General features: G+C 40.9%; 1 protein-coding gene across 5 annotated transcripts in view; it reads right to left on the bottom strand.

Annotated features, from left to right (window-relative positions):
- DPYD (dihydropyrimidine dehydrogenase) overlaps window positions 1-27,001 on the bottom strand; it is a 344,443-nt gene that overhangs the window by 312,339 nt on the left and 5,103 nt on the right. For 2 of the 5 annotated variants that reach the window (XM_064428157.1, XM_064428161.1), the window contains exons 1-2: window positions 15,561-15,590; window positions 14,875-14,964 (exon numbers count right to left, since the gene is read on the bottom strand). The exons of 1 other annotated variant lie outside the window; for it this stretch is intronic. In XM_064428157.1, coding sequence (XP_064284227.1) covers window positions 14,875-14,964; window positions 15,561-15,575 — 105 coding nt within the window. In that variant the 5' untranslated portion in view covers window positions 15,576-15,590. Of the gene's footprint in view, window positions 1-14,874; window positions 14,965-15,560; window positions 15,591-21,204; window positions 21,225-21,712; window positions 21,851-27,001 lie in introns of those variants that run through there. 2 more of the 5 variants (XM_064428158.1, XM_064428160.1) reach the window with 2 other exon arrangements.

The following is a 27,001-nucleotide window of genomic DNA, read 5'->3' as shown; positions in this document are numbered from 1 at the left end:
GTCTGCTCTCTTTTGTAATTGCTTAATGCTTGGCCATGAATATTATTTTAGCAAACTGAAATGAATTGCAAATTTCTAGCAATAAACTGTAACAGATGTACTCCACTGGGTACAGCACCAGTTGGTTTAAAACATGGAACAAATGGTGGGGCAAGCCAAGGACGGAAGAATCCCCATATGTTTGCTCCTGTTGGAATTCTGCAGCAGGAGCATGGCTCCAAGTGCAACAGTTGCAGAAATCCAAAAGGACTACGTAGCACAGCATGTCCCAGAATTAAATCTGAAATAAAACTGGCACAGAAAATACTAAATCACATATACAATATAAAAATTGCTTCTATTTCTACTACATAAATAATATACTACCTGCCTAAATCTTGGATTTCTGACCAAAGTGGCTGCTCTAGCTAGAGGTCCCTGGTGTTTAAGAACAACTCAGAAGTTAACTGCTTAAATGGGAAAATAATGTAAATGCTCTTGGGTCAGTTGAACTGTCAGAAGTGAAATTAGTGAGGGTGTTTTCTTCCTATTCATTTCAGTTCCCTGGATGGCTTTTCACAGCTTATGGCTAGTCAGACATTTAGTAAATTTAACAAATAAATTCAGATGGGTCAGCCAGTAAGTGCAAAATTACTGAGAAGAAAGTTCTAGAACACGTATTGCAAATAACAATGAATACACACAACTAAACAAAAATAAACCACTTAGCTATGCAAGAAAGGAAACCTGAGACCTCCAGTCTCTCAAACACACTGGTCATCCAAGCAGGGGAAGAGTTCATTGATGAGGAGAATCATTTGGGCACCTGCAATCTTGCTTGTCTGAATCCCAAGCTTATTCTGCCACATAAATTCTCATTCCTGATAGGTGAGCTGTTCTTTGATCTCTCCAGATGTTGAAAGACCAAGACTCAAGCTCCCCAATAGAGGATGCAGGTGCATAATGCAGCCCTTTTCAAAGTACTATGAACTTTGGATTTAACATTAAGATGCTATTTGTAAAGTAATGCAGAACCTATGAATTTTATCTTTACAGTTTTACATAACTGGCTCCATTTATTTCACTAATAGTAGATATAAATCCATTAGCATTAATAGCTGCAAATCAGAATATAAGGATACTGTACTTCAGTAGAAATCCATTGTGGTACTCCGTTGATGAAGAAAGAGATGGGGCTGTGGGTAAGGACACAGAAGTGAATTGAGCCCACGTTGAGTTTGTGACTCTTGGCGCAGAACCACAACACGCAGTTGAGTTAAAGCTGCAACTCTGCACAGCACTGATGATTAGGGGCACCACCAAAGAATTATACTTTCCTTTACTATTTCCATAGATTAATTTGAAGACTTCACTTTGGGAAAAAAGCCAAAGAGCCCATCTATGTGGAATGTAACTCAAATATATTTTGCAGATGACTTGCTCAAATATCATTACCTTAAGGAATTCCTTTAATAATTACTCATGACAATTATCTCTTTCAGGTCTTTTAAAAGACAACAATTATTAAAAGCTACAAAATATAGAAGAATGGTTCAATTCCAGAATACCTCCCCTTTTAGAAAGGAACATATTTGTTATGTCTAATAGATATCAATTTAGGTTGTAAGTATCCTAAAATGCAATAAACTACTCATATGTAATGTACATTGAGAATGACTAGCATGCATAAGTCATAGCTACAGTTTTTAAATTTTGAGAATTTATTGATAGATGGTTATGTTGATCTTTGTCAACAGCAACATAGCTTCTGAGATTAAACCTACCATAAGCCATTCATTAGATGTTTACTGCTTAGCTTCTGCTTTAAATGGCATGATTAAGAAGCCTACACAAAAAGTACTAGCTCTAATTTTCACTATCATCTATTAATGAAAAGGCTGTAAAAGTTTTAAAACAGCATGTTATATCACAGTGAGTAATTTATCAGGAATTTGAATTAATATTACTCCAAGTAAGTGATTTCAAAGCAGTCATCCAGAATAGGATACACTCTCCAGTTGGGAGTCCTGTCTCTGATATTGCACTTTCAGGTAAATCAAGACAGGTTTGGCACATGCTCTGCAGTGATGCAACATAAATTTCTAAAGACATTTAATTTTGCTTTTAATTTCATTAAAAGCATTTTTTATTCTCATCTCATAAAGCCACCCTCTTCCTGAAATCAGAAGAAGCTGTTTCAATTAAATGTGATTCTTAACTAAGTGCATATTCTGCAAAATAAAATATAAAGTTATGGAAGCACTTTGCCCATTGGGAATGCTCCTAAGCCGGTGGGGACTGGGGGGCACACAGAGAAGGGATGTTGTTGAGAAAAAAAGTACAATTTAGAACACAGGTGGGACATGGGATTGCAGTAACTAAGACAGTCATCAAAAAGTCCTCTGGGTCTAGCAGTGTCTTTGTAAATTTTGTGACATTAATTCAAATTTTGAAAGCTTTTCTTTAAAGCACTACAGTGTAAAATCTTTGGCTCTATATTTTTCTCCCCAAACGTAACAACCTTAGCAAGGTATCCTGCTTATGTGGACTCGATCTCTGATTCAAAACAATATATAAATTTGGAAAAATTCAATAGTTGAAGATCACTCTTCTTCTGGAGAGCCGCCTACTGAAACCAATGAGTTGCACCAGGAGTATTTAGTGCTCAGTAATCTTCATATGTGTTACTGCTCATTCAAAGCCAGAATAAGGATCAGAAAATCTATCTTCAGGCTCTGTCACAGGTTGTGATATTAAAACTCCATAGAATTCTTTAAAAAGACTAAGTAAATATTTGCTTGTTTCAAGGATTCTGTGGACTTCCTGCAGCTTGTTGGGAAAGTTTCCTGTGAACAGCCCCAAAACACCTCCTGAAGTTCACCACAGATCAATACATGCACTGTCACAGTGAAGATGTGGAAAATGCAACAGTTCCCATGCAGGCTGTTGGGTATAAAAACAAGGTCCCATGTGTCAGTCTCCTTGTTTTAGCACACAGCTCATTTCCCTAGCCCAGCCCCTGCAATACACAGGCTATATCCAGATTTAATCCTGTTGCTTCACAGAGCCCCCTCAGCTGAACACTTTTATATACATCAATTAAAATTCAGGAATAGGCCAGGCATGCTAGGGAATGCATGTGGAGAGCAATTTAACCCACCCCATTCCATTAATCTACCCAATTTCCTTAAAAAGAGTTGTAATCTCCCTCACAGCAAGTAACATTAAATGTATTGCAAGATACATATGCTCACCAAGTGAACATAATGAGAACATATTTATTTTTTCTAAGAGTAATGAGCATACTAAACAATTAATTTCAAAGCTATGCAAGTGTTACTTCACTGACAGAAACAAATACCTGGGGCTTTTCCACTAATATTTTCTAGTATATCTGAATATGAAACTAATTGCATAATTGCTCTTCAATCAAAGGCTAAAGAACACAAACATATTTGTTTTCATGAGATTAGATGAACCACAATAAGGAATCGTATCAGTGTAGAAGAAGATGACCAAGGCATGAACTCCTATTAATATCTAATTTGAATTGCCTAATTCACATTTTACTTCTCACATCTACTCTACTTCTTGGAAAGCTGCATGAAGCTCTGACAGATGCAGGACTTGACATACCATGTAAAGTCCCCAGTATACACAGAAGTTTCAATGCTAAATCAGAAAGAGCGAGTTCTAGTCATAGGAGAGTTTGTTGCACTAAAGATAAATATAAGACTTCAAAAATTAAGCATCTATAGCGTCATGTCTTCCCAAAGCTTGCTCTATTTTATTTTCCATTACTGAAAGAATACAGGACAACGTTGTGAATCTCTCCCATATGCTTATTTATGACAGAATATCCCACAAATTGATACTTATGATTTCCTTACTGAAGATCAGAACTGATAAGAACTTTTACAAACAATTTTTGTAAGCTGGCTGATAATGTATCTTAGGAATTCATTAATTCATGCAAAAATTTCAAAAAGGTGAAAAAACATGCTTTCACCGTAGTTCAGGCCTAGCTTAATTGCAAAACAACAAAAGCCAGAGAAAGCTGGATGAAATGTGAAATGAGCACAAATGTCAGGGGAAGAATGTGGCCAGCCTTAGGAAAATCCAAGGGAAACCCCCAATAAATTATTTTTGTAAATTACCATGTATATTTTCTGTTACTGAGACAAATGGCTGCACTCATGAGCAAAGCCACAAGCTCGACCATGAACGTATTTTCTTACAATATACTATGGTGTGTCAAAGTGTAACCCTTGATCTGATCTCTTTCAGTAACGATAAATTCTGCAGGTGGCCCGCTGTCCATGCCTGAGAACTGGCCTTTTATACTACTGTGTCAGCTACAAACCCATCCTCAAGGTCCAGTGAGCTGGAAGATGGGGCTCCACTACTTTGAAGAGAAGACCAGCCCATGAACCAGCCCAGTGCCAAAAGAGCAGCAGCTTTGCAGCATCCTGTGAGACAGGGATGGAGAAACCAATCTGCTCAAGAGACTGAGGCATGACCCTGTATCCCGCTCTGCATAGGGGCACAGGGAGCTCAAACCTGGCTGGAAAAAGATTCAACTTTTAATCACAAGACAAATTTCTTCTTTGAACCACACAAGCTAATAGCTTCAAAATGGATCAAGAACTAAGGCATGATCATAAGGATGATCTAGTGATAAGCATATGCTACCTGTGCACTGTCATATGCCTTTAACACGGCATTTAAGTGCTCTATCTTCATCTTTACATTTCCCCGTAAGACAAACTGCTGATAGCAGAACAAACAATCTTCTGGTTTCTTGCACCCCTTGCATATTCTCTAAAACTTAGAGAATGACAATTTACCCTGTGACACCCTCATAGCATACCAGTAGCCTAGAGGTGTAGTCCTAGATCCATTACTAGGTACTTAGATATTGGGATTTTCAATTTCACCACTACAGAATTTCTTGGCCCTCAGATTTTTCTGCAATATATAAATACTACATCTTAACAAAATGAGCAGTTTTCTGAATCACTCTGACAAAAGTCAGGAAAGTCTTAGTCATGAATACATCTATGTCAACAAAAGTGTGTTATATTTCATGCACTTTCTGTTACATAACAAAGTTAATGCATTACACATTAACAAAGCAGCAAAACTACACAACCCTAAGCACGGTTTACAATCATGCTGTTACTTTAACTGTCAGATTTAGCGCTTGATTTCTCTAACTCAGAAATGCATTTATGCTAGGTATTACTATAAATTCTAATAAATTTATTAAATGAAACCCAAAAAGTGTTACTTGTTTCCCATCGATTTCAACCACTCTCCTCGATGGGAAGGGCTCTGGGTGGTAAATCATGCTCCTGGAAGCTCTGCATGCTGCCTCCTCAACACAATTAATCCCTGCAGAAATGCATTGACCCTCACAGGGAAAGCCAAAGCAAATACTCACCCTCCAGGCTTTACTGAAGTATCCAAGTAGTACCAGTATCAGTGAATTATTCATGCATTTAACACAAGCATATATATCTCAAAACCACACAGCCTAAAGCAGGCTTAAACTTCACCACAACACAGGATCAATTCTGATGCTCCTCCAGGGACACCCTACTCTGACAAGATCATGTTTTTGCACTATAAACAATACACCACATTCAAAAATATTAGCCTTTAGATAAAAAAATTCAGAGAAGACATAGCTGAGCACACCTCTGGACAATTTACTCGGTGTTGAATTCACTCTATGTATTCATTTGGCTGAATAAAACGTAACTTAATTTACAGCCTTTAAAAATACAAGGTTTTAAAATTTTGTACAGCTATCCTTCTACACACTCCCTAACCGGACAGTCTTTAATCATCCAACCAATTGACAAAGTGTAAAAAAAAAAAAAACAGAGCAACTCATGTCATACCATTGATTCTTAGCTTCACGACTGCTGTTACTTTAGAAGTAAGCATGTACATGGTCTCCAGTCTGCCATACCCACTACACTCAAAGTCACCTTTTTTTCATCTTCCTAACAAAAACCATCTTTATCCTTTACAAATCAAAACTAAAAGCTTCAGAAAAATATTAGGTTTGCATCACAGGTATATCAGAACTTTTTCATTTCTTCAGTGAAAAATTGATCTATGTCTCAAATCCTTGCACATCAAATTGCTCTCTTACATGAGGAATACAAATGGTTATTTGGTAAGCGCTCACTCACACAGAGAGCCATTTATTGAAAGGATCACCGCAAAAAAGGATCGTTATCATACACATACATCTCACTTCTTTACATCTCACTTCTACTTTTCTACAAGACAAACAGATCACAAGACAAAGCAAGCTCAGTTGCCTTTGAAAATAAACTTTGTCAGAACCAAAAAAAGGCCATTGTATACCCATAATTGAATCTCTGAAATGGACCCTCCATTGTGAGCGTTTGCTTAAGCAAAACCCAAACTTGCATTAGAGACACGTCTGTTAATGACAAGCAAATGCTCTACTAACTTTTGATCAGAGGAGAGAAATCAGTGCAGTTAATAGTGCTTAAGTTTAATCATTGGCAAAATCAGCGGAACTAATTTTAGCTGAGGAAAGCAATGTTCTGAAAACTTTGTTAAAAGGTGATTTTCAAAGTCCAACAATTGAACTTGAAATGCAAGGATGAGACTAACAATATACATCCAAAAGTTCTAGTACATTCAGTACTCGAAACAAATGTGAACATTTGTATTTGTTCCAAGAACATGCCAACTATCTATCAGTACTGACTTTCTAAATCTGTTGCAACATGAAGAAGTAACAAGTAAACCTACCTTTTTTGCAACTACTGTGCAAACTTCTTACAAAAATTTCAAGAGCAAGTGTTTAATACAATGGTAAAATGCAAAATGGACAACGGGACAACAGACTTTCTATTAACTTTGTGCATACACCAGAGCATCCTAATCAAAAAGGGAAAAAAGAATTAGCATGTAGAAATAAAATGAAAATGTGAAGGATTTAATTGTATCCTATAAGCACTAAGTATATGTGAAGTCATATTATAAAATATTACTAAATGTCTGATAATCCAAAAAAAACCCAACACATAACCACAACTAATTTTCAAGCAACAAAATTTGACAGCCCAAGTAAGCAAGGCAAGAGGAAACTGTTGCCAGTTTCTCCTTTTTGTTTTAAAATGTCATTGTCTTCTTTTGCAGAAGCACACAGTGATGCTGACACCTTTAAGCAAAGACACACAACACTCTGTAAATATACAAGGACTCACATGCTACAGAAGAGAGTGGAACATATATCAGTAATAGGAAATATAGAAAATTCCTTGGAGTTCTTCACTCTTACAATTTTGATTTTCAAATCTTATTGACATTAAATACTGATAATGTGTGGGGCAGAAGCAGTGGTGATACTCTAATAAAATAATGAGATAAGGCTGCCCCATCTAGAAACATGCCAGCAAACATTTGGATTCTGATCTATTATACTTTGTCTCATACTTATATAGAAAACTTACTTTTAAATAGTTGTTAGAAAAGTGTTGTATATAGGAGCATTATTTTCTAATTCATTTATTTATTAAGCAAAATTACATCTCTGCTGTGAGACCTCTGAACAGGGAAGAGCTATTTTTATCATTTGTAAGGTTTTCTAAAATTACATCAAAATATTTATCCTATAAACATACTGTAATGATTCTAAGGCTGTGGGTTTCAAGCTGCATCAAAATCTAAGTACTGGACTTTTGAAAAAATAAAATTCCCATCTTGCTGGCAGGTCCAAGTTCTCTCTCCTAGAACAGAAGATACAGGACCACAATGCTATCATTCAATTAGGATTGTATTAAAAACCATTTGTCTCAGAGCAGGATCGCTTTGCAGTTTGTTATGAGCAGCAGCACATGGCACAGAGCAACAGGAAAACTGTAACAGAAATAACATTTTTTTAGAAACTAAATAAAGGTACGCATGTTACTCTTCTGGAAGTATCATCTTCCTGCACTTCTGTGTCTGACAGCTTCAGAAATGTGGATTTAATCTTTACCTCATGGAATCACAGAATGCTTTGGGTTGGAAGGGACCTTGAAGCTCATCCAGTTCCAAACCCCCTGCGATGGGCAGGGGCACCTTCTACTACACCAGGTTGTTCAAACACGTTCAACCTGGCCTCAAACACTGCCAGAGATGAGGCACCCACAACTTCTCTGGGCAACCTGCTCAGTGCCTCACCACAGAGTCTGAAACAATATAGTTTATGATTTAAACATTTTCATGAAAGACTTTTGCCTATTACAGCAGACCTGCGTTACAAAAGCTAAAGAGATGGCCACCACATCCTGAGAGGCCCTGGACCGTTCATGGATGAAGATAAGAAAAAGTAACAAGTCAGGCACGGGTACCTTCACAAAGTACCTTCATGCCTTCAGGGTGGAGACACAGCCCCAGGGCTATCAGCTGGCAGAGACCCTGGCACCAAAAGGTGGGGGAGACATTTTGGGTGTGTGTTGGAAGGCCTTTGGTCAGAGGCAGTGACCCATCCTCTGCTGGGCAGAGGAGCCCAGCTGAGGAGCCCTTCATCCCGGGAAAAGCTCATCCACAGCAAAGGGGGTGACACGGCCCATCAAAGGCCCCACAAAGGGGTTCCCAAACCCTACAGCAGATCACTGCAGCATGATACAACAGACCCTCCCTGTTGCAAGGGACAGTGTCAAAACAGCCCCCTGCAAGGGAGGCATGTGGGCATTCCCACCTGGCCCACAGCGTGTACTAATCCATGGAATTCCACACTCCTCAGCATGTGGCAGGAGGTGGGGGACTCTCACCAGCAAGAAGACCAGATGGAGGGGAGCAACGAGACATCATTGGGACCCTTGGATGGGTGATATGCTTCCACCTAACCCCTGTCACTCTGTCTCTGTCTCCCCAACCCCCATGAACACTTCTTTTCTTTCTTTCTTTTCTCTTTGCCTCTTCTACTATTAAATAAAGCATACCAATTTTTTAGCACCAACATCAAACCTCATTTGATTTTCATCTCATTTTTGGGTATATTTTGAACATTCTAAGTTCTTTCTGGTTTGTACACAGAGACTTAGCTTTCTTTGCTTTTCTGGTTTAAACTGGATCCTAACACCCTCACAGTATAGAATTTCTTCCTAACATCTCATCTAAACCCACTCTTTCAGTTTAAAGCCAATCCACCTTGGCATACCACATGTCCTTGTAAAAAAAAAATACCCTATCCAGCTTTCTTTTAGGCCCTCTCTAGGTACCAGAAGGCTGCTCTAAGGTCTCTCCTGAGCCTTCTCTTCTGAAAACCCCAATTCTCTCAGCCCGTCTTCAGAGGAAAGGTATTCCAGCCCTCTGACCATTTTTCTGGCTCTCTTCTGGACTCACTCTAAAAAGTCCACATCTTCTTTATATTGGGGACCTCAGAGCTGGGTGCAGTACTCTAGGTGGAGATCTTACAAGGGCAGAGTAGAGTGGAACAATCACCTCCTTTGACCTGCCAGCCACACTTCTTTTGATGCAGCTCAGGATATAGTCAAGCCATGTTGCCAAGTCACGTTGAGCTCTTTCTACTCAACTTCAGGTCAGCTCTTCTTTTAGCTATTGTTGGCTCCCTTTTCCTAAGTCAGGGCCTACATTCACAGACATGGAAGCTTTGTAGCAAGGGCAGGTGACTAACTCCAGGAGTGGAAGCTGCACGCCCAATTAGGCTTCTTCATAAAGCACCCGACTAGGGGATTCACAGCTGCCAGTATGCCAAGCAGGACTCCTTAGATGAATCTGACAAAACAGCGAAGAGACAGGAGGTACACAACCACAAGTTGTTCTCTCTTACCCTCCTGGATTTACACACCAGCCTCTAGGATGATGGCTCTCAGCCTAAAACTGTACCTATGTTTAAACACTTATCTGTACCTATCTGAATACATGAGTTCCCGCCTTCCATTTGAAAGATGGAAAAAACTGGGGAAGTGTCACAAATAATTATGAGAACAGACACTTTTGTAAAATAGTCCAATCATTACTGGAGTCACCCCTGGAACAAGAAGGCCTCCATCCGCACATTCCTGATTTGTCCTGCACAGGATGGAAGGAAAACCTGGATGAGAACTTTAACTGATTTGCTGTTCAGCTAAGATTACACAAGCAAATCAGACAACATGACAAGAATCCTGCTCCAGCACTAAAAGAGTTTTAGACCAACTCTCAAGACTTCCTACGTATTTTTCACTGAGGGCTCATTGATTAAGTGCATAAAGAACATTATACTGGGAGTTAAAAACGATCTCACTTTGCTTTTGTGCTAAATACTTCTTGGGGTTCCTAAATCAATTCATCTTATCTCCTCACCTAGCACCATGATTTAGCAGCATGTAAGCTATTCTGCTTTACTGAAGAAGCAGTTCTTATTCTACAGTCTTCTAGAATCTCTTTCTTATCATACCCTATCCTAACAAAAGAGTACTGGCCCTTCAGCTTAGTATTGGTTACTGCTGACTACTGACACTTTATTCATACTATAGATACTTTGAAAAGAGATAATATTTTCATTTTGTTCTGTATTCATTTTATTTCTACATTTTACCACCAGCATTCTAGAACAGCTTCTGTTGTGGTTATCTTCTTTGCTTTTTTTTTCTCCCCACTCTTTTGTCACTTTCTCACTTCCATCTGTTTTGAAAAGCTATGTTCGTGCTTACTAAAATCTTTCAAATTTTGCATTTTCAATTGGAACTGAAAAAAGGGCAATAACAAACACAACTTTAAAACAGAAACAGAGTAAATCTGGGAACCACTTTTAATCTCCCATATTGTGTTCCTGTAGCATACACACACATCCACACACAGGCGTGTGCACGAATTTGCACAAACCTACTTTGTCCCTCTGATGCTGCAGTCTGTTGAAATTAACAGATAAGTTCATCTTAGCACTGATGAACAGATTTGTTAAGGCTAAAATTAGATCTCGTATTCACCCGTATTATATTCCAAAATGTTACACTACACGTGATCCTTTGAGCGCAGATGCTCACAGCAATTACTGATAACAATCCGTAAGAGTTAGTATACAGACCTAACTAGACACGCCAAGAAGGACAGCAAGCTCTAATTTCATCAATTGAAAACCAAGGAGAATCTGGTACTCATTCCCATTTTTGCCCTGAGCAGTAAATCAGCAGTATTCTTCAATACTGATTTAATTTAGAATTAAGAGTTTTCCTTAATATGATGGCTACACTCTATCTCACAAATCCAATTTTTAACCTTAAAATGTGACATAATATGAAAACTGCTGACACAAATAATTGACTGCTTTATTATAAATAGAATACTTTAAGTTATTTTTAAAATGTCTCATAAATCCACATTAAGTCTACTTTATTGATTTCAGAAAAGTTCATTTTATTTTCATAGTCCATGATCTGTGCACTTAAGAAAAAACACTTTTTTCAGTTTTAACTGTCATTGAAATATCTTTCATTTCAAAGATATCAAGAAATTATCACTATTCATTTTCAATACAAAGCCTCTTACATTTCAGCTGTCATTTTCAAAAAATCATACTGAAAATAGTGTTTCTAAGCAGAGTTCAGTTGCAGTGTAATAAGTAATAATTTCATCAATTAGCAGTATTCAGCATCCACTGAGAGTTCTCTCACTATTATTTTATTCATAGAGTCCTTTGTGGAAGTAGCATACTAAAAAGATCCATTTATCCTTCAAGGTTTTTCATAAATGTGTCATACATCTTAGAAAACAATTGGTTATTATTCTCGCTCAATCTAAATAACTATAATAACTTCCAGGTGTAAAACCTCCCTTTATACTTCCAATCTTCTTTGCTCCCATTATGGGTCTACATTTTTAATAACTTATTCTAACACTTCTACCTACTTTCACAAATGAATTCTGGAGTTTTGCATGGATGCTAGACATGCCTGGATGGAAGGGTAGTCAGCTTATTGTTAAGAGCAGAATAGAGTTGGTTTTCATAGAATGCCCTTCACAATCAGTGAAAAACCAAGCATTTTGCAATGAGCAAGATGCTAGTACAAATGCTAACAGTGCAACAGCTAGACAGAAAAATGCTGTGATTATTAAACTCAGCAACAGCTTGCTTTCAGTGTATACTTTATTTCTCCTTCCCCATAGATCCCTCCACACATTTATTAGCACTTCTTTCCTCTCTCAGAAGCTCATCCTGCTTTCTGTCCTTTCTGCGCAAGAGTGCAAAGGGCTCCCTTCAGAGCACAACATTCTCATTCCTTAATTGACTGACAGAGATGCAATTGGGCAGCACGAGGACCTCTCTCAAGGCTGGGCAGACAGCCCTGCACAGAGTGCACAGCACAACACAACATCCCTGCCTTAGGAGACATGCATCTCCTGCAAAGCAGCCTGCTTCAGTCTCATCACGTTAGCCAAATGTTTTGTTGACTGAGAAAAACCCAGCCTGGACAGATCATTCCAATGGACCTTCCAGTTTAAATAAGGCCTCTCAGAACACAGTTAACAAAATCACACAAAAACCAAGGCAAACATGCAGCAATATACTAATAAACAAACCAGGTATCACAACAACCTCTTTGCAAATGGCAGGGAGTCCAATCTCCATGATAAATACAAACCTAATGACATTGAATGTGTGACTAATACTTGAAAGAAGTGTCTTTAGGAAGAACACATTAATTAAAATCAAACCTTCAATTTTTCCACCTTTTACGGTCTCAAAAGTGGTGTGCACAGGTACCTCTATTTAAAAAAAAACCACACACACCAACAAAACACGTAAATCAGACAGGTTGGCTGCCTGGACACTTTGCTTCTTAATTACATATATAATTGTTTTTGAACCTGAAATTAAAATGTCAGAATGCACCATGATTGCCTTTAACTGATGACTAGCATCCCATCTAAATGGAAATATTTAGATTCATCACCTAGATACCTTTTTAATTTGCTTTCAAATAGAGTCACAGGCAAGCATGTCTGCCTTCTCCCATTTGCACTGTTGGTGTCAAGTTGAACTGGAAAGGCCAACCATTTCAATGAACTAAAATAAACGTAATTTTAAGGTCAAGTCACTTGTAACACTTCAGGCAGCAAATGTCATACTGAAAATAAAATTGAACCTTGGCTTGAGCAGAGATGAAAGGTTTGGCATTTCAAGGACTTCATTGTGTTTATCACTTTAAATCTACAAATTAAATATCAACATCACATACATTAATATTTATCAAACTAAGAATGCTTTCTGAAATGATATCTTTAAATACTGGAAGCATTATTAAAAACAAAATACTCTTATAGGTGGGCTTACTCTTAATTCAAATGGTGAAGTCTCTGTGAGACCTAAAACCACTTAGAATTCCACACTGGTTTAGGAAGGCTTCTATGACTACGGTAAGAACCCAGATGTTTCACAGGAAGGTCTAAGTATTTTGACAGAGGAAGGAAGTGAAATTGCCAAACTCAGACCATAGCATAAGAATCACAGAATCACTAGGCTGGAAGAGATCATTGAGTCCCATGCCCTAAGATCATTGAGTCCCATGCCCTAACACCTCAACTAAACCACAGCACCATGTGCCACATCCAATCTTTTTTTAAACACATCCAGGGATGGTGACTCCACTACCTCCCTGGGCAGACCATTCCAGTACTTTATCACCCATTTGTAAAAGGGATTTTTCCTAATATCCAATCTATATTTCCCACATGCTTAACACATGCTGCCAGCTTAGTGTCATCCACAAACTTACTAATGAAAGACTCAATCCTCTCATCCATGTAATCAATAAAGATATTGAACAGAGCTGGCCCCAGCACAGAGCCCTGAGGGACACCACTGGTGCCTGGCCCCAGCTGGATGCAGCACCCTCACCAGCACTCTCTGGGCATGGCCATGCAGCCAGTTCTGAACCCAGCACAGAGTGCTCCTGTCCCAGCCCTGGGCTGCAGCTTTTCCAGAAGTGTGCTGTGGGAGACCGTGTCAAAGGCCTTGCTGGAGTCCAAAGAGACACATCCACAGCCTTTCCTGCATCCACCAAGGAGGTCACCTGGCCATAAAAGGAGACCAGGTTGGTCAAACACAACCTACCCCTCCTGAAACCATGCTGGGTCTGGTACCCTGGCCATGCTGTAAGTGCTGTGTGATGACACTCAATATAAATATAAACTGTTGCATTACCTTACTGGGTACTGAGGTCAGACTGACTGGCCTATAATTACCAGGATCCTCCTTCCACACTTTTTGTGAATGGGTGTCACATTGGCCATCTTCCAGTCCTCTGGAACCTCCCCAGAAAGCCAGGACTGTTAGTAAATGATGGAGAGCGGCTTCCCAAGCTCATCTGCCAGCTCCCTCATCACCCTGGGTGGATCCCATCTGGGCCCATGGATTTATGAACATCCAGCAGCTCAGCAGTTCTCTGACTGCCTCCTCCTGGCTAACAGGGGACCCATTCTGCTCCCTGACACCATCTACCAGCCCAGAAGGACACTTGTCCTGGGGACAAGCCATCTTCTCACTAAAGGCTGAGGCAAAGAAGGCGTTAAGCACTTCAGCCGCCTTCTTATCTGCAGTTACTAAGTTCCCTCCCACATCCAGTAGAGAACAAAGGTTGGCCTTATCCTTCCTTTTGCCATTAATATAGTTGAAAAAATATTCTTTATTATCCTTTACAAAAGTTGTCAAATTAAGTTCAAACTGAGCTTTGGCCTCCCTAATTTTTTTTCCTACATGTCCTAGCAACTCCCTTAAATACTTCCTGAGACACATGACCTTCCTTCAGACAAGGATGTTGAAAAAGTAGATTATTTCATTTGTGATTTATGATTTGGATAATATTAAGAAAAAATTCCTTTACATATCTTGATATAAACACTCCTCAAACTTACATGCTTTGTCATTTCCTCCTCACTGCATCTTCTAATTTCTGCTGTTATTATTGTTTTTTCTACTCCTACTTGAATCTTACATTCTTTGTCCTATGCAATAGCAAAAAAAAAAAAAGGGTATTTATTATAGTTGTAAGAGACTATGAACAGAAAAAAAGCAATTTAAAGTTTAAACTATAGACCCAGTCTGAATCACCTGTTATTTCATAAAAGAATACACCTGGCCAACTGAAAGGCAAAATGTTCTCATTTCAAAAAAGCATTATTATGAGAAGAAAACTGGAGAATTTAGTTCAATTCTCCCACTTACTTCTTTAGCTGCTTTCTTCCCCAATCATAATTTGACCAGGATTTTTTTTTTCATTTATACTTTGAATTATGGCATTGCATAGTGCATTATGGAACTGCATAAAGACCAAGAGGACAAAATGCCCCCCAAGATCTGTGTAGCCAATCTCTGTTGGCAGGTTTCACAAACTGATGCTCTGCACATGTAGAGATGCCAGAGATTTATGCTGTGCTGATTTGCAAGAATTCTGCCCTTAGAATAAAAATGACAGCAAATGAAAATGAAAAGACTTTGAAAAACATGCCCACACAAACACCACCCTCTGAGCTTCTGATAAGGCATTTATGGCCAAAGGTTCCTAATCCCAAATGTTTGATTTCTTTGCCAAATCACATACTTGCCGAAGTCTCATATAAAGGCACAAATCCTGCTCTTCTCAAAGGCAGCAGCACAGGGCAGGGAGCAGAGTGTATAACACTGTACTGATGAAATAAAAAAAGGAATAGAAATCATATGCTAATAAGAGGAGGGAGGTTGCCAGGCAACCAGGGAGGGAGAGAAAGCAGTTTTTGATTTGAACTCAGTGCTGTCAAAGGGTTAGCATAGCCAGAACAAACAGGACATATTCAATCCAGCTTGTCTGCAGCCACCAGGAATTTAAGCTTTTCTCAATATTTTCACTAGAAGTGTGTTCCCAAACCAGTGCCAGTTACTTTTGTGTTCCCTGGGTCATTTTACTGACACTGGCAAAATGGTATAGGACAGGATGGACAACAGAATTTTTCCAAGTGTTAATTTGAAAGCAGCAGCTCGTGTCTTTGGGTAGCACAAACTGCACCATTGCGTAAACTGGCCAGTAGGATGGAGAGAGCCAAGCAATCTTGGGTCCAAGCAAATGCCAGCCCACCAGACACAGCCACACCCCTCTGGGCTGCACTGAAAACTGGGAAAGTCCTGCTCTGCTGCTGAAACTGCACTCTTTCAAATGCATCTCAAATGCCTGCCCTGCAGTGCTGCACTCTTGTCACAGCTGATCGGCAAAATCCTGCCTCATGGATATCAGCTTTCTATATCAGCATGTAGTTATACTTTCTTAAAAGACGTGACACTAAGCAGAGGAAAGAATAAAAAATTCCAATATGGTCTACAACATAAAGTCATCATGAAATTAATTTCTGTAACTAAAATAAAATTAATTTCAGTTCCTTCTTGTTTTCAAAGTTGCTAACTGCAGATTACTCTGAAGCCTCAGCCATGAGAAGGATAAGAATAGCAGTTCTCACATGAAAGACCTCACAAAAAGAGTAAAAATGGGAGTTTAATTTGTAAGTAACATTAAAACACAAAGGTTGAAGAAAAATGAAAAGCACAAGTTTTGAAAAGCATGAATTTTTTTTCCAACATAATTATTTGGAGGGCTTGACTGCTACAATCTGGCAGACTATAGACAGTAGAGGCAAGACCATACATAATTCCTTGAGCATCAACAGGATTTGCATATAAAACGTGAAAAGAAAAAATGTTACACACAGAAGACTTTCTTTCCTACTTGCCAGATCAAATTTTAACCTGATGAGTAAATCATTGTTCAATTCTCTAAGACAGACATGATAATTGTGGTCTATAATCTTCCACAAGGTCTAAGCAATCATGCTATAATTGCTGTTCCACTCAGCTAAGAGTTTATTACAATAAAACCACTAAAACAATGAAAAGGCTTGAGAAATTCATTAAGCAAAAACAGCTAAATAGGAAGTTTTGTTTTCTCACTGACTGCTTGTCAAATGACCCCAGGAAGACACAGCCATCAATCTGAACAGCCATCTGATCATCACAACAAGCTATAAAGCAGTAGCATAAAAACATTCTACATATTAAAGCTTCATTATGGAACTTCAAAAAACTAACAGGTATTTACAACAGAGAGAGACACTGTAATAACTGGGGATTTTAAAATAAAAGTTTAGCCTAGATCAAAGAAAGCTAGCTTCAGTTATTTATTCACATAACCTTTTCCTAACAACTTTGTGAGCCATGCTGACTAATAGAGTTCCCTGCTATCTTGCTGGAGGTTTCCTGTTTTTTACAGTGTTCTTTATTTTTCAATCCCTGCCCTGCTTCCCACTGTGAGCACACCAAGCCTAGCTCTCAGACATACCTTTCTACCTGCAGTTTTTCCACTATTCTTGTCCATTTGCACTGGGATAAAAATAAGCCTGACGTGAAACTAGCCTACCTTGCCATCCTAGCCCATGCTTGGTAACAGCTACTAAGTCCATGCCAGGGAACTAAGAACTACCACTGCTATCAACCTGCTACTTAAAACACTATGGAATCTGCTGTACAATAGTGCTTTCTGAAGACTTAGGAGCACTTCCCAAGTGACCCTTCCATGCAGCAGGAAACATGGCACAAGGGACTCTGTTTCCCTAGCTGACTGGAACCAGCTGCAGCCCTTGAGTGCAGATGTGCTGTCTGCACCATCAGTGAGCTGCTCAAACAGCCCATAACCTCATCCCACATTCATCAGGACCTTCAGACAGCAGTAGAGAATTTGCTGCTGAAGGAACTCAAAACCACTTAACATGCTGCCTACCGAGCACTGAAGAACTCCTGGAGCCTCTTGTGCTCTCACTAAGGTCAGCACCCAATGGGCACAGTCTGGCCCTTAAGAAACATTCCTCTGAACCCTGAAGTAACATCAAAGAAATACATGGCTGAATTATATAACTTAAAAAAATACATTACTTAAGAGCCATTGATACTTTCTGAAGCTAAATGAAGAGAAAGCATAACATAGTTATAGTTCATTGTTCACTGAACAGTGTTCATACAATGTTCATTGCATTTTAAGTGAAAGTGACATAAATTTCTCCTGATAATTCTCAGACAATTCCCTGATTGCAATTTCAGAGCACCTTTCGTACCTTTCATTTTATTCTCACAAGTCAAGCATCAGTGTTGGGGTGGAAACAGCTGTGACAGCATTCTAGGTACCCAGCTGCAGGTCTAGCAGGGAATTACCCATTCATCAACACCCAATTCCCCTTTCAACCTGCACAACACATGATTCAGAAGGAAGGCTAGATCTGCCAAGTACCAGCATACTGCCTACCTACTGTAAGAGCAACACTGCTGTTTCATACTAAGTTGTGTTGGGGGGCTGGTTTTGATTTTCTGTGAATGTTTCAGGTTTGTGACAACAGTGTGACAAAGTGTCCCCACTTTGCTGCAAAGAAGTCCCTTCCATAAAACTGGAAGACCTACTCCTCTCCCCAGACTGTAGTCTGGGTGGCAAAGAGCTGGAAAGCATCCACTACCCAAAGATCCCCAAGTAAAGAGGGGAGACTGCAGAGCAACACTGGAATGCAGTCAGGAAAACACAGCGTGCAGAGAACAATACTAAACTATGTCATTCAAGATTCTGTTCTATTCATTTTGCAATTCTTTAATTTCCAAGTACTTGATTTGACAATTTCAATTCTTCAAAGAATCTTGAAGATTGCAATAGATGTAATTACATATGGTTTACACACAGTGATTGACAGGAATCAGGTGAGACAGAAGACAAAAGAATGGAAGACTTTCCTTCCCAGAGTATTATTGGGAAGTTTACATGAAGTCTGTAAACACTCTCTGGAGCTCAAATGTACATTTAACGTTTTTCACATTACAAGTTAGAAAGGGAATGCTGCCCTCATAGTGTAGATTTCAAAAAATTATTGTACAGATTTAGAGAGATAACAAACAAAAACCCAAGGCAAGTCCTTATACCACAAATCCAAGGTAGGTTCTTTCACATGGAGCTATTTTTAAACAAGCTTTCTTTCCTTTTGCTTAGAGTATCAGTGTCCAAGGGATATTAGAAGCACACTTTGATAGTTGCCTTTATTTTTAAAAAGGCAGTGTTTGAAGTTTGTGGAGTTGCCAGTAGCTGAGGGGAGAGTTGTTTTGTTTTGGTATTTTGGATGTTACTTTTGTTTTAGTGTTAAAAAATAAAATTGGAGAAAAGCATATAAATCACAACAAAAAGCATTTAAATCACAACACGCCTAGTCTTCCACAATTTGGAAAGCAGATTTTAGGAAAACAACTCTCTATGTAATTTATTCATTTTCTTTACTTAGGTCCAGAGGCTGAACTGCTGGCTAAGCCAAACAAGGGGGACAAGATTCCTCAGGGACAGTTTCCTGGAATTTTTCTTTTGTAAAATAACTTTGAGAACCATCAGTGATTTTTAGCTGCTTCTAGCACAGATTCTTGGCTCTTCTTTAACCAATGACATGTCTTTTTATCCAGCCTTAACTATTTAAATACATTGTAAAGTAGCACCAGGACTTAAGAGATAATTTTTAATATTTTGTTATATGAACTTGAATTTGAGATACTAACCATTGAGATAAGTTTCATTAAATCATTGGTTCAGTTTTTATACAGTAGCCAAGCAAGTGACCAAAATATCCAAGTTGTGCTGCCAGCAGTCATGCTGATAGACTCCTCCACTCAACAAACAAATTACTGAGAATATTTACCTACAATGATAGGATTAGCTAGCAGGCACTGTCCCTACTTCAAAGACAAAGATAAGATACTAACAATGCAGTACTTCCTCCCCCAAAAAAATAAAGTCCTACGCAGGGGGAGAAAAAAAACAAACCAAAACAACCAATCAACCAACAAAAACCACACAGGTCTACAGTGCTGCAATTAGACTATCAGTAATTATTGATATATTCATCTGTGAGAAACCATACAACAACTAAATTCATTTGAATAGATGGGGGAAGGAGAGGACAGTACATTTGGTTAGAAGGAGACTGCGTTGATTTCCTTGCTAGTTTCAATGACTGCTGAAAACAAACATACAGTAAGATACTGACCAAAGTTTGTATCTGAAACCTCGGAATAAAGCAAACACCAGCCTTTTAAAAACCCATCAACTCATCTCCTACATCATGTAGTACTGCATACTATTACTAACACATAACATTGTTCTTTGAATCTGAGTAATAAGTATCTAGAAATGCAAACCAATGCAATACAGGAAACATTTTGCATTAAAAATTTAAGAAAAGTACTCAAAAGCCCAAACAACTAAAATCAAACCTTTGCCATAGAAAAATGAACTTTAACATTTGAAGAAAAATCCAAGACTGGCTGCTCTGAAAACACTGAGCTGGTAAAAGACAGACAGTGCTGATTTCATACCACAGTGCCTCCCTAATTGCCAGGAAGACTTCTGTGATAGTTCATTCCTCCTATCCAGTCCATGCTTCAGTTTTATCAGAGTATCTGTAAGACCATTTCTAGACATTAGTCATGGTTTAAACAGCAGCTTAGCTAGGAAATGGACTGGACACAAAAACTCAATACTAATGAACTAATGATAAAATTCAGTAACAACTGACCCAGACATGTGTTCAAGCTTTTGCTGTGTGTATTTGTGTGTTATATCTGGGCCTCAATGAGCTGCAATAGCCCAAACGAAACTTCACATTTTACACTTCAAGGTATATCACAACAAAAAGTTGTGTCAGGCTAGAACAAGACTATCAACCACAAGTTCCTTTATCATTGCTTTTGTTTTACTAGACTCTTCACAAAGAGCTGAAGTTTACAGCCAAATGTGAGCTCCTGTGAAAGGTGGGAAAATGCTGCCTTGAAGTGCAACCTTGCAGCCTGGCTAACACCAGCGGGAGCTCGCCACGCGTGTGCCAGGGCACCAGCCTTGGTCGCACTCCACCTCAGCTCCGCCTTCCCCACGCCAGGTCCGGACCCTGCTTCCAGCAGCCGGTACGACCTGCAGCAGGGAATGCCATGCAAAAACCTCAAGTGCCACAGGTGAGAACGCCTCTTGCAGCAAGGCTACTGCCCCGGCCCTCCTGCTCAGCCTTCCATGCCACTGAAGGTCTGGGGAGACTGGCTGCAGTCCGTGAGCGCAGCTTGAGCCACGGCAGGCCAGCGATGAGCTGGGCTCCGCACAGCTCCGCTGGCCCAGAGGCAGCTACGGGACGCTGAGCCCGAGGCCATCGGCCACGCACCTTGAGACCGTCCAAGGTTCATCAGGTCACGGCCCCCGAGCAGCCCTGCCCCTCAGGAGCCCTGCCAGAGCCGGGAGCCCGACCTCACCGGGGACACGGGGCTCGGTCACACCCTGCCCTCGAGCTCGCCGGGGAGGGACAGGAGGCGGCGAGCAGAGGGGAGGCGCCGGGCGCCACCCCCTCACGCCCCTTGGCCGGGCGCCGGCCGCGCTCGCCGTGCCGAGGACGGGGGCAGGGGCACGGCTGGAGCGGGGCGCCCGGCGCTGCCCCGGCAGCCACTGCCCGCAAGGGCTGCGGCTTGCCGGGCGGCAGGACAGCCCCAGGGGCCGGCGCCGGGGCTGGTCGGCACGGCACGGCACGGGGCGGCGGGACGAGGTTCCGGGCACCGCCGGCGGGCAGCGGCAAGGCACTTCCTAACGCCGCTAAACTTTATCGGGCGCCGGCGCCGCCGGACACAGCCCCCTCCCCGCTAGTGACAGCCGCACGTCCCGGCAGGGCGAGTGGGTACCTCAATGTCCACCGGGTCCCGGCTCAGCACACGAGCCATGGTGTCCGCACCGCTTCCCCCGGCTCCCCGCAGTCCCGGAGTGGAAGGGAGCGGAGATCGGGAAGAGGCGGAGCCGGCAGCCCGGGCAGCAACGCCCAGGTGGGCGGGCGCCCCCGCGCCGGGCCGGGCCGCCCCGCCGGGCAGGGCAGGTGTCCCGCGGGGCGGCGGCGCTCCCTGCCCCGCTCCCCGGGCCCGCGGCTCGGCGGCCGCGCTGCTCGGGGGCTCCCCGCACACCGCCCCGCCGGGAACGGCCCCGGGCCGCGCCCGCCGCTGGGCCCTCCGCACGGTCCCGGTGCCTCGCCCCGTGTGCGCGCCCGGCCTCCTGCCCCTCGCATCCCTGGTGGTGGGCGAGAAACTGCGCGGGGAGGACCAGACGCCACCCTGGCTGTGTTTATCCACTCGTGACAATGCCACAGGAGCAGCCAGCACGCCACGGCCTGGGGTCACCCTCCTGCCCAGCAAAGAGCGGTGGAGCCTCCCCAGGTTACACCTTCCCAGCAGCGCCGGCCCGGGCTGTCCCTGAACCTTGGCCCTTCTCCCCACAGACAGCGAGCCTTCCCCCCCAACCTGGGAGACTCCCCTCTCAGCATCCATCCAGCAGGTGGGAGTGGTGCGCGAAGGCCGGGTCACAGCCTACCAAACATTGCAATTGTTTAACACTAGAAACACAATATTTACGGTATCACGGAAACAAACATTCCCACTGCAACAGGCCTAAAGAGAAAGCAAGTATTCTCCACTTCGGGAAGCAGCAACACCCAAACCAACCTCCAACCAAACACTGTAATATCTGTTTCTACAGTGCACTTTCATTTAGCCTCATCTATGATTCCTCAAAATAAGAGCATGTTTATCCCCACTTCACAAGGATAGAGAAGTTTAAAACTAATATTTTATTTTTTTCCAATGTGCATGCCAGGCAGCTTCCTGGATTCTTCCTCCCCTTCTTAAAACATAGCTCAGATCTGCTCTTCATTCCCTTTACAGCACTCATTTATCTAGCTAGCTTTTATTATTCCCTCCTTGGTACAGCATTAAAAAAAAAAAAAATTAAAAAGTGTTTCCCACTCCTATTTACTTTACAAAAAGCCTGGAAAACTGTAAGTAGCTTCTGGACACTGTGACCCTTTGGGTGCAGTAGAGAATTGGTTTGCCTTATCCTTTCACATCTCCAGAGATAATGCCTCTCACAGAATAGCATAGAAATTTTTCTTTACCTTGTAAAGTACCTTGTATTTTATTTCTTTCCATCTCTGTAAATGAGCACTTTAGAGATGCCCAGTGGAGGGTTGTTTTGTTTTTTTTTCCTTTGTAAGATGTGAAGAAATAAGGTTGTGGTCTTTTGTGTCTCAAGTGAGAGCTATATTTTCTCAAGTCTCTGCTTCAGCACTATTGCATAACAATTCTTGCTGATTACAATCACCCATGTAAAGCAGCTGAAGTGTTGGCAGGAGAATCACAAGCAGGATCTCCTTCATTCCTAGTACTTATCTCTAACAAATCCAAGAGTCTTTGGTTCATTTCACTAATATTGACATTGCTGAGCAGCTCAGTGGTCTGATGCTAGCTGGAGAGTTTTCTAGTTGTGTTTGCTCCTGACCTACAGCACTATATTGAATATGCAAGTACATTAGGTGCAAGTCATTTTCACAAGGAATATTTCAGTGCACATGCAATAATAAACTTCTCTGTGACCAAGCACTTGGAGTTTGCCTCCATTTGTTCTAAAAGAGCATTTACATAGAAGAGACTAGCAGCAGGCACTGAATTCTCCATCATACACATCTTCTGTTTTGTTCTGCAAGTTGCAAATTCTTGGTTACCCCCATGTAATCTAGCAACTCAAATGAACCTGAAACCCACAGGATTTTTGACCCATGAAACCAATAAACCATTTAGATTTCATGGAAATATAAATTTTCCTTGAAATGAAGCAAAACTTACTCTGTCAATACACACAGGTCAGAGAAAGGGTTTCTCAGACCTAACCATATTCTGCTTTAACTCGCAGCTCCTCTTATTTCTGTTTCCATGTTTCTGCTGAGAATCAACTTACTGTCTTTAAAGCATGGCAGTCAGCCAGTCTCTATCAGCCTGCTGCTGTTTGCCAGCTTTCCCCAGCAGTTTGGGAGAGCTGGCCTTCGATGGATCACCCATCTGAAGCCTGGATTCTCAGCTGTGGCAAATAGTGTTTTTATCAGCACTGAGCATGTTTACAGCTGAACTTTGTTTCACGAGAGAAATGGACAAAAAGAGGGAGACATGCAAAATATTCATCAAAATACAAATATTTAATAGTCTCTAAAGTAGAAGTTATAAGAAATTTTAATTGGAGGTGTTACACAGCTCAGATATAGTTTGGGCTTTTTTCATTAAGTGCTAAGCCTCTGATTTTAATTTTTTTTCTCCTGCCAGCAGGATTTTTAAAGCAGCCGAAACAGAGCAGGGATACTAAAGACTTAGCTTTCACTTCTGACATGAAATGCTGTTGAGGCTTGGTTGAGTTATAGGCTTTTGAAAAATTGCCATTAACCTTTTGTTCCTGGTGCTCTTCAGGTAAAATTTGCTCACATGCCAAAGAAATAATTGCATGTGAACTTCCTCAGAAAAGCTCCAGGCACTCACGGCTACCAGAGCAGCTACAGCCTTGTGCTGGGAATGGTTGCCTCACTGGGAGGGCAAAGAAGGGCAGGGCAACAGACGGTGAGAAAAGCCATGTCCTTCAATTTCAAACGGTTTCAGGAACACAACCTGCCATCTAAAATAAAGGATTCCTCCTCCAGCCATTGCAGTAGTTAATCTCCAAGTTTAAAGGGTAAACTGTAAACTCTGAAAGTTCAGCATTCAAATTCTGGCAGTGATGTATTGGAGAGCCTAGAGGTCTCCATGTAGTGATATGTGGTACAAGCAGCTCCCCACTTTTTCATCAAAACTGCCCCTGCTTCACGTCAGTTCAAGTACTTGAGAGACAGGCATTCCAGACTTTAATTTGCTGTGCAGTTGTACCTTGAACTCAGTGGGCACTCTTTAATCCCACACTGTTTTTATTCCAGGATCAGGTTCCTCCCTCATTGCATATGATGAAGAGTGATGGTTACAGTCTCACAGCTAGCATCTCCCAACATCAGAATGCCCAATTTAACTATCCAGATTGCTCATTGCACATAAGCAACTTCACCAGTCAAATTCATGGGATTTGGGAAAGCCTGACGTGAACCCAAGCTGCTATTTTGCCTTCTTACTACTTATGACAGTGCAAAGATCTGTATTTCTGTTATTTGCTGCTTCTGCCCTCTTAGTTTGCCTTAACCAAATTCACAGTAAAGGTGATATATCCAGAATGCACATAGTCCAAGAGAAATGGGATTAGCAAGAAAATGCCATGAAGAATACAAGCTGCTTCTGAAAGCTCACAACAACTTCTCAGGTTTATTTTGATTTTTTTTCCTTACACTAGGAGTCATAGTAGCAGTGGTGGTAACTTTAACAGGACAAGGTAAATCGCTGTTAAAGCTGAAAGCAGTGCTGCTGATTCCAGATTCATCAACAGGAGATTTGTGTTCAGCGTACTGGTGTCAAGAAGGAAACAAGTGTATACACATGAAAAAGCTGAAGTATGAAAGGGAGAGGTTTAACTGTACTGTTTCTGAAAGGTGCATAAGTGAAGAGCCATAGAGTAACTATGCCATCATTTGTCCTCACCCATCCTAATCCAACACAGGAGGACTTGAATTCAAGACTTAATTTAGGGAAGCTTGCTCTGACTACCTCTCCCAAATAGAAGCACTGAAGTTGCAGTCTGTAATTACAGCTTTGTGCATTTCTTCACCAGTTTAGGGAAAATGCTCAAGTTAAAACATTCACAGTAGTGAAAACGTGCACTGCCTTTCTAATCTGCTTGTTTGCAGCTGGATTTACTCTTCAGTGCTCAGTGCTCTTCAGAGAGGGCAGCTACAGGATCACCCAGGGTATGGCACAGTGCAGGAGTACCAGTGCTCTTTAGGTGTGAGAGGTACATAATTATAAATTCTGTTAGGAGGAAGCTCTGACCATTAGTCAGGCATAGCCTTTGGGCATGGAACTGTAAAGCACAAATAGATGAATAAGTAACAAAATGGCCACCATGTGAGCCCAAATGCATTTAAAACTACAAATGAGCTGCTCTTTAGTGAGTCCACTAATTTATTCCAGCCATCTGTATCAGTGTAAACAAAAGCTTGTCTCCTAAAGTGCTTAATAATTTCTAAGATGTAGCAAGGACCACAAGTTTCAACATGATCATCTTGGGGAAAAAAAATTAGGAAAAATGAACCCACGTATTTTCACACCACAAACATCTTATGATAACCATCACCATACAATTCAAAGAAATTCTAAAAATTCTAAAAGAATTTCTAAAAGTAAAACTTGTTCTTGGCTTGGTATATTTTTTCTTATTTAAATGCCATGAGATGTTTCATTAGGATATTTTAGGGGATGGAAAAATCAGACCATTTTTCCCCCCTTCAGTCTCCAGTGATGACATCTGTGGACAAATTCTATATTTATTACTAAGCCTAATAATTGCTGAATTGATGTGCTGGGTTTGTACTGCAGAGGGTCTCAGCTTTCCTGAGGCATTGACAGACAAATTAAACACTGAGAAGCAAGTAAACCTCCCCACGCTAAGGGTTGAGGAAGTCTCCCCTTTTCACATGACACCAGCCTTACTTGGTAATGCCCATTGACCAACAGCAGCAGTTTTAGGCTTGGTTAGTACCTTTATAACACCTCCAACTATGCACTGCGACCAAACAGAATAATCTGCCAATCATTGCAAAATCTATTATTAAAGCACTAATGAGAGCACTACAAAAGAAAACCATAGCAAATGACAGGAGCTGTATGATAGTCTCATCATAAGTCAGCTTGGTGGGCAGGTTTACCAGAGAAATCTTCATTTTAACAGAAACAGCCAAACAGATATAAAGAGGTAGTACATAATTTCTTGCTTAGAAATGATGATTTACAAGTTACATTAGTTGTTCAGCTGTGTTAAAACACATACTACTTTTATATTCTTAGACATCTTCCCATTTAGGTATTGAAGTACACAAAAATCAACATTTTCTCTTTCCACGTTGACTTCAATACATACTGGATTGCCGTTAAAACAGCAAACCTTTCCTCCCTCCCCCAGTGTTGTACGTAAACATTAACAGGACTCTGCACACTTTTAACTATACTCTTTACATGCCTGCAAGTTGCTTC

This window comes from Passer domesticus, chromosome 7 (genome assembly GCF_036417665.1).
Source record: "Passer domesticus isolate bPasDom1 chromosome 7, bPasDom1.hap1, whole genome shotgun sequence".
Taxonomy (NCBI): Eukaryota; Metazoa; Chordata; class Aves; order Passeriformes; family Passeridae; genus Passer; species Passer domesticus.
Note: the sequence above shows the minus strand (reverse complement) of the source record. Positions and strands in the feature narration are given on the sequence as shown.